This window comes from Hippocampus comes, unplaced genomic scaffold (assembly GCF_001891065.2).
Source record: "Hippocampus comes isolate QL1 unplaced genomic scaffold, H_comes_QL1_v1.1 scaffold201, whole genome shotgun sequence".
Taxonomy (NCBI): domain Eukaryota; kingdom Metazoa; phylum Chordata; class Actinopteri; order Syngnathiformes; family Syngnathidae; genus Hippocampus; species Hippocampus comes.
The window spans coordinates 64,914-72,814 of NW_017805558.1; the positions used below are offsets into that span (position 1 = coordinate 64,914).

General features: G+C 42.7%; 1 protein-coding gene across 3 annotated transcripts in view; it reads right to left on the reverse strand.

Annotated features, from left to right (window-relative positions):
- Nucleotides 1–278: 278 nt before the first annotated feature.
- Nucleotides 279–7,901, reverse strand: part of LOC109521804 (aryl hydrocarbon receptor-like) — an 84,705-nt gene continuing 77,082 nt past the window's right edge. The window contains exons 10-12 of one of the 3 annotated variants that reach the window (XR_002169434.1): nucleotides 3,570–5,020; nucleotides 656–688; nucleotides 279–547 (exon numbers count right to left, since the gene is read on the reverse strand). Coding sequence is in view for 2 of the 3 variants with exons in the window: in XM_019879858.1 (XP_019735417.1) it covers nucleotides 3,601–5,020 (1,420 nt within the window). In the remaining variant the exon portion in view is untranslated. The remainder of the gene's footprint in view (nucleotides 548–655; nucleotides 689–3,569; nucleotides 5,021–7,901) is intronic. The other 2 variants (XM_019879859.1, XM_019879858.1) reach the window with 2 other exon arrangements.

Consider the following 7,901-nt stretch of genomic DNA (forward strand, 5'->3'; position numbering starts at 1 on the left):
GGGCACACAGAGATGAACAACGATCCGCGCTCACACTCACACCTAGGGACAATTTCGAGTGTTCCATTAACTTGCCATGCATGTTTTTGGAATGTGGGAGGAAACCAGAGTTCCTGGAGAAAACCCACGCAAGCATGGGAATAACATGCAAACTCCACACAGAGAGGCCAGTGAGTGTGAATGCTCTCTCTCTCTCTCTCTCTCTCTCTCTCTCTCTCTCTCTCTCTCTCTCTCTCTCTCTCTCTCTCTCTCTCTGTGTGCGTGTGTGTCTTTGTTATAACACAAAATGTCAATATATGTCAACAAATATTGGTTTCCCTTGTAAAAATCAAAATCTTTGGTTGTTTCCATTCACGTCCTCATTCTTCATTCCTCTGATACAGACGTTTCATGTGAGTAAATATGAGACACACACAAGAGAGGATATATGTGAAAGTAAGTGCGAGAGTCAGCGATTAAGCGCTGATACTGCATGGGAGGGTGGCTGCCGACCGTTGCCAACATCACTGGCAGCCACATGACGATGACAAAGTGAAGAGTGCTCCATCTGTGTGTAAAAATAACAGAATAAGATTGTTGAGCAAAGGAAAATGCAGCACTATGCACCACATTCGCGTTTGGTCGCAAGCCAGCCAATAAAATTTGAAAACCTTACTTTTTGGACACTTGTTGGTGATGATATATGTGTCTGACTAAAAGACACAACATTTTTTTTTTAAGGTTTTTAAAGTATGATAATTTTTTTGTGGTGTTTTGTGATCAACATTGGTCTCTGGTTTAATTATTAAGCTCACTTTGCAGTCAGTCATGAAAGACCTCTATCCAAAGACTGGAATTTTAACAAAGTGGACCCAAAAATACATAGACCATTCACAGAGAAAAGTGGACTCTGTCAGACCAACTATTGATGAGGGCAGTCCTTCTCAAATAGTGGGGCACCCCTAGGGGGGCGCGATGCGATGGGGGGGGGGGCACATGTGATTCTGGGGAACATGCTTTTTTGGCTGAAGAGAATAGAATAAAGAGTAATTGCACATCCGCTACAGGAGTTGGCAGTGGCACCCTCAGAGAGTGTGCAGGGAGTATTAGCTCTATGGTGTGTTGTTGTTTTTTTTTTTTGTTTTGTTTTGTTTTGGGGTTTTTTTGCACCGAGCAGGCGATATTAGGTGCAGTAAACAAACCCCCAAGAGACTAGATGAAAAGAAAGGCGGAGAGAGACGAAGATAATGAGACATAACAAAGTCACCCGAAAGCTAAGACAAGGAAATATGAAGAAGTGTATGTTGTGCTTGGCTTCACTGTGACTAGAGTGGGTGACGAGGAAAGACCGGTGTGTTAACTTAAAGATACCTGAATGACGCTGATAAGCCGCTGGAAAAGTTGAGCACTGCAAAATGTGCTCGACGTAGCCATTAATATGTGTGTGTGTGTGTGTGTGGGGGGGGGGGGTATTTGCAAAAAATGTTTTATTCATTTTTGTTTTGTAGACTCAAATGTTTTATATATTCTGCTCCAACGTTAATGTTGCTGAACTGAATTTGAATGTATTAATATTATTTATTGATTTATTTAATTTTGGTTTTCAGAATGGTGCAATGGTTCAAATGGTCAGCAGCCATCTCATTACCTCTGCGTCCCGCGTCCTCGACGCATAATTTTCCTGCGGGACGCACAGTTCCAAATAATGTGCGATTTTGGGACGCAAGGAAATTTCTCAGTCAAAACAACAACATCAAAAAAAAAAACTACGGCAGGCCTGAGGATTTCACGGTAACGATTGTTACTGGTAGCGTGTCATTTCCGTGGCATCGTTTAACCATAAAAGTCACCGCACATGACTTGACTGGACGCGATCAAGTCTCTCTTGTGTGATCAACGCGATTTCACTGTGTCTGTATGAGTGTTTGTGGTGTGGTGTGTGAGTGTGTTTCTTCTAATTTACTTTCGATTTGTTTTCAGTGTTGGGGGGACGGAACAGATAACGTTATATGCGCATGCGGGTTGCTATTTTATTCCGCAAACTGAGGAATCGCGTGGATGAAAGTTTGAGATGGCGGTGAAAAAAACTCACAAAGGTCTACTAATTACGACATTTAAGAAATGGGAATGCCAGTCTGATTTTTCGTATGAATCGTCTGAAGGGCGTATCACTAAACTCACTTGTGACATATGCACAGAACACGAGAGCGAGATACGAGAGGCACGATTACGAGGCAAGTTGGTCATGAGATCTACATGTATAGGCTAATCGCTATGAAAAATATTATGAAACAGTCTTGGTTATTCTATAATTTACTGGTTGTAGCATGGTAACTTTAGGAATAAAACATTCGTCACGAGGTGTAGTAATGCTAATGTTAACTGTTGGTAGAACTAATGATGACGTGTGTGAGATTCTTTCGTCAAATTGATAGTAGATTACACATGCATCGTTTTGGAAAGAGGATGTCAAGCCACATCAATACTTACCAGGAAATTAATCTTTGCAGTGTGAGATTGGAAAAACTACTCTGATTTTGTGGTATGCTGTATTCATGATGCCATATGACTACACCACATTTTGATCCATTTATTTTTTTGAATAAATCTGGAGTACACAGCTGCTGATGTAATGTTCATTGTTAATGGATAGTTTTCAAACATTTACCCATGAAACATTATCCTTTTGAGTTTCAGAATTCTTGATTATGAATATCAGTCAAAATAGAAAAATGGGTTCCCATGATGAAAGTTTATGGAACCCAAAATTAGTTACCGTGGTTTCCCATTGGGTAATCCGACGTAACTGAAAAACGGTTACCGTGAATTTCCGAAATCCTCAGGCCTGCTACTGAATTATTTAAATATTTGCAGCATTTGTTTATAATTATATGTATATGTTGTTGTTTGTGTTATTATCATATGCAATTGAATAAGTAGACCATTTCAGAATTCGAAATTTGGGACTCTCTAAATGCATAATGGGAGTCATACTTTTCTGATCAGCGAGGCCCTGGGACTCGCTGGGGGTAAACTCTAAAATTATCACGGGGTCAGTTGGTCAAAAATATTTAAACACTTTTTTTTTTTTAAATTTCAGGCAAATTGGTGCATTTAAAATCTTTTCTGGTACAGACTAAAAAAACAATGTTAGTAAAGTTATTGTTTGCTGTAAATTGAACGAGATTTCTTTCTTTTTTCATTCATGTTAAGAAGGATACAATGTAATGCAGAAGTGTACTTATCACAATTTTAGAAGCAAATGATCATTATCGTGACGGCAGAGAGTGGGTGGGGGGCACAAATTATTTTCTTCTTGTTGGGGGACGCGGGGGTAAAAGAAAATAATTGAGAAGCACTGGATTAGGGGTTGGACGCAAAATGTTTTCTTTTTTTTAATAACCCATTTGATTGTTGCAGACTACTTCCTGGTTACATGAGATTTTATCGGACTGAATTGTGGTGCCATTTTGACACATCGATATTTTTCTGGAAATTTAACTAACTCATTCCACTATCGGATAATAACTATCATGTCACTTTTAGTGATTTGGCAAAGTCAACAAATGAGCTTGAACGTATATTTGTACCTGCACGTATCATTCCTGGAAGCAAAGATGGTTAAAGACTCATGCCGACGTTGACGTTGGATGGCACTGTCATGGAACTGATGTTGGCGTTCTCCTGGGTGGTGGCTGATGTGTCCACCACAGGCTGACTGTTACCCCACTGGATGGAGCAGCAGGTCTGCAGGGGACTTTGATTCAGGCACGTTCCCCTGTGGCACGAGGACTGTGCAAGCGTCGGGGGTTGCACGTACATGCAGCTGCTTTGATTGGCCACCCGGTCGCACACCAGCATGCCCTGCTGAGGTTGGTCCAGACCGTTGACTGCTCTTGGCCAGGGGCCGTTACATGGGAATGTTTGGCTTTCCAAAACTGGATCATTGAGTGTAACGGATGAATGGGGCATCTTGTAATGGCCCTGCGACCACGTAGGAGGACAAGTTATAGGGTCAGGGATGGCGGCATTGTGATTGTTCAAGTCATGGCAAGGAATCATGTGTGGCTCAACTGAGTATATATTATTCTGTTGATGTAGAATCGGCTGCTGCTGCTGTTCAAAGCTTGGAAAGTGGACCGGAGCACCACGAGCAGAAGAGTCAGGCACAATAAGTTCTGGGAGTTCTATTTCTGGGCTGAAAATGTCCTGAAGTTGCAGCTGCTGGAAAGAAACCTGGTGCTCATTTGTGGCACCCGGCAGAGGTCCACAGTGGGAAAGTTTCTGGCCACTGCTGAAAGCCGGAGCAGATCCCACCAAGGTTTGAGCCGTGTAGAAGCCATTGGTTTGAGGGAAATTCCCATCCTGGGATAATGTCGGGAACTGCTGCTGTGGTTGCGTGAACGCGTCCTGCTTCAGGCAAGCGGCAGGGCACTCGTCACCATTTTCCTTGAACAAAACAGAATCAATATGGTCGAATATCTCGTTGATGAGGACGTTATCCAACTCAGACTGCACGCTGTCCTGCTGGTCGCCCTCCTGACCCAAGCGCTTGAGAGACTCCTCCCACTGCATCAGCTCTGAGTCATCCACCTCCAGATTCTCCAGGGCGCTGCAGAAGTCACCCTTCTGCGCCATCTCTTGCAGGTTGTCGATCATAGCCATCACAGACCGCTTAGCCTCCTCCTTTACCACAATGGGGGCGCTAGAAGTGGCCCCCACGCCTGTGTCCTTCCAAGCATTACTGGGCACGCTCACCAGCGCTCGACTGTCCATGAAGACCTGATCCACAGGAAAGTGCACCTCTGGCGTGTGCCTGTAGGCGGACTCATCCTGCCGAAGGAAGCAATCCAGGAGTGAGCGGGGGAAATGCGTCTCCTTGCTGACATCCATGTCATCATTGTTGTTAAACTTTTTGTTGAACTGCGTCTGCGTGAGGTCCATGGTTGGGCCGGTGTTGTAAAGCACAGCCTCGCCCGTGGTGAGGCTGAAGGGCAGCTGTAACCTCCTCTGGCGGAGGTAGTCCTCGCCCTCAGCATTGCTGGAACACACAAAGCAGAGGTCACGTTAATGACAACAAGATGATGAGCATCCATTGAGGCACCCTACATTGAACTGGTCAAATGGGCAAATTAAAATGACATGACCTCAACTGAAACCGCGCTATCAACAAGCTCATTCTCCTGTCAGCACAACTTTTTAATGTAGCTGCACATGCGCACACCGTTTTAAAACTGGGGATGGAGCTGTGATAATTACCCATTCAAATTCAAACTCTTGTGAAAAGGGAATCGCCACACACCTGCCACCATTTGTGTGGCTCTGATAAGCCCCAAATGAAGTTCAGATGTCTTAGTCGGATTTTCCTGACATTTTTTACACTGAGCTAACACTAAGCGGTAATTGGAGCTGTTCAGAATTCCCCTCACCAGTTTTTTTGGGAGCTAACGCCCATTTTTCGGCAGTTAATGAGAAACTATTTAAACTTCTTTGGTTTAAAACAAAAAAATATCATTTTCTCACTGTTGCGAATGGAGCAGGGAGTTAACTCGAAACTAATTTGATTACGGGCAAGACCAGAATGACATCACGGACCCGGTGCTTGAAGTTCGTTCTGAACATAGCCACATCCCCAGTTGTAATAGAGTAAGCACACTTGCGCAAGTACTTCATCTTAGTCCTTACTGTCACTTCTCCACTAAAGCTTGTTGTTATTATATAAGGAATTGTACGAGTTGCAGGTCAAAATGTTGAAAAAAACAACTTGAAGTGGTTTACTTCGGTACACCGTTTGACATTGCAATCAATATGTTCGCAAATGCTCCCATTTCTCCACTGTGTGCTCATCAAAATTGAATTTGGTTGAACGGCACGAGTTCCTGTTTTAATTATGGTGCTCCAACTCTGTCCATCTGTCAGACTGTACACAGAATAGGGAATGTGTATCAGGATTAAGCCTTCCAGCCACTGCTCGTTGCAAAAAAGTTGTTGTGACACTAAAATACTTGGCAAATATTCAGTCACTGTCAATGTTTGACATCATACAAAACTATGGTATGCCAATTGAGACAACTATACATCAACAAATATGGTCACGCTGTACAGGCCCAAAAAGGGTGCAACCAAATCTATGCTGATGCGACCAAATGAAAAAAATTGGTCACACCAGTGCTACCAGTGCAAAAGTTTGTGTAGAGCCCTGTGGTCCATTTTTTTTTTAATCACACAAAAAAATGGCATTTGAGCATCGACTGTGAAAGCACAGCTCAGTTTGGCAAGCATCCAAGCTGTGCTTCTACTTTTTGGGGAGTTTTGCTGAGTGGCCTCAGCATTGTCACTCAAGCGTCACCACACTGGTAGTATTTTTCACAATGGTTTGCTTGTTTTTAGACCTGTATGAGAGTCAAGTAATGGTACGCAAATCATGCCTGTATAAATAAATAAGATCTTATTATGGTGATGTACCGTATCTCAGTTTTTTTCTAAGTTTGGCCGGGTGTGCGATTTATACTCCGGAGCGATTTATGTGTGAAATTATGAACGCATTACAGTAAATATTCCCATCCCCGGAATTCTATGAAAATGAATATCCTTCACCCGTAAAAAAACCTATGCATTATCATTTTGACTACGATATTACATGTTACCGGAACTTACGTAAGCGGAAATTCCACTAGCAGTAACCCGGATGGAGGCGTAATGCCGCGGGAGCTTAAATACACGTAACGCCTACCCGATGCAACGGAAAGACGACGGGATACACGTTTTCACTTCGCGTTTTTCGATCATCAGATTCGAAACGACGACGTGTGAGTTTTTATTGCCGTGCGTTTTACTGTAATTGTGAATGATTTTAACTTTATTCACTTACGTCCTGTAGAACGCGGCACTAGCTTAAAAGCAGCACCCACTCGACACGACAGAAGAAACGTGTTCGCTTCGCCGTTTTCATTCATCAGATTCGAAACGAACACGTGTAAGTGACATTTTATTGGCGTGCGTTTTACTGTAATTGCGAAAGATTTTAACTTTATTCACTTACGTCGTGTAGATCATGGCATCGAAATGTAGAAGAACTGTAACGACTGTAGCGGAGCGAGTGAAATGCATCCGTTTGAGGGAGGCTGGACACAAAGTTAAAAGCATCCAGCAGACACTTGGAGTCGGAAAGACGCAAATCTACGAAACTTTAAAAAACAAGGCATCGATTCAACTCCTGATGACAAGCCACCATCCAGCGAGGAAGCAATGCAAATGGCAACAAATCCATCAGTATGCACAAGAATCACCAGACATCGGTGATCAATGGGACAGTTACTTGCAACTAGCAAGAAAACTGTATGACACGCAGGCAAACATTGTCATAAACCAAAGAATGCATCCAACAAAACAATCCAAAATAGACACATTTTTTTCCCAAGACAGAAAAAATAAACGTTAAAATACTGTATGTATTTTACTGTTGTGATTTTTTTTTGGATACACCTGTATTGCAGTTTTTGTTATATAAACAGTTTTTGGACAGTATATTTTTGTATTTTATTGATTGTGTTGTTACACGTGCATTTTGTCAACATACTTGCAGGTTCATAAAGGACATGTACCATGCTCATTTCCCAAATGAAGAATTTCTGTTATCAGGACGGATTGGACAGCGCAAACAGGAGTCCGTACTAGAGAATGTTTACTGTATATCATTTCACATGATATTTTCACCTTAGACCGCAGGAGGGTGCTCTAGGCCTGTATTGATGCTTTCCACATTGGCTTTAAAACATGGTGCCCAACCTTTTAGCCTTCCTGACCAAGGGAGGCAAGTCACTTCCGGGTCACTTCCGGGTTGAGTGAACGCTGGCGCGTCTGGCTGCCGCTGCTCACCGGCTATGATTCTTTTTTAGCGTTTGTTTTACGGTTTTTTTTAC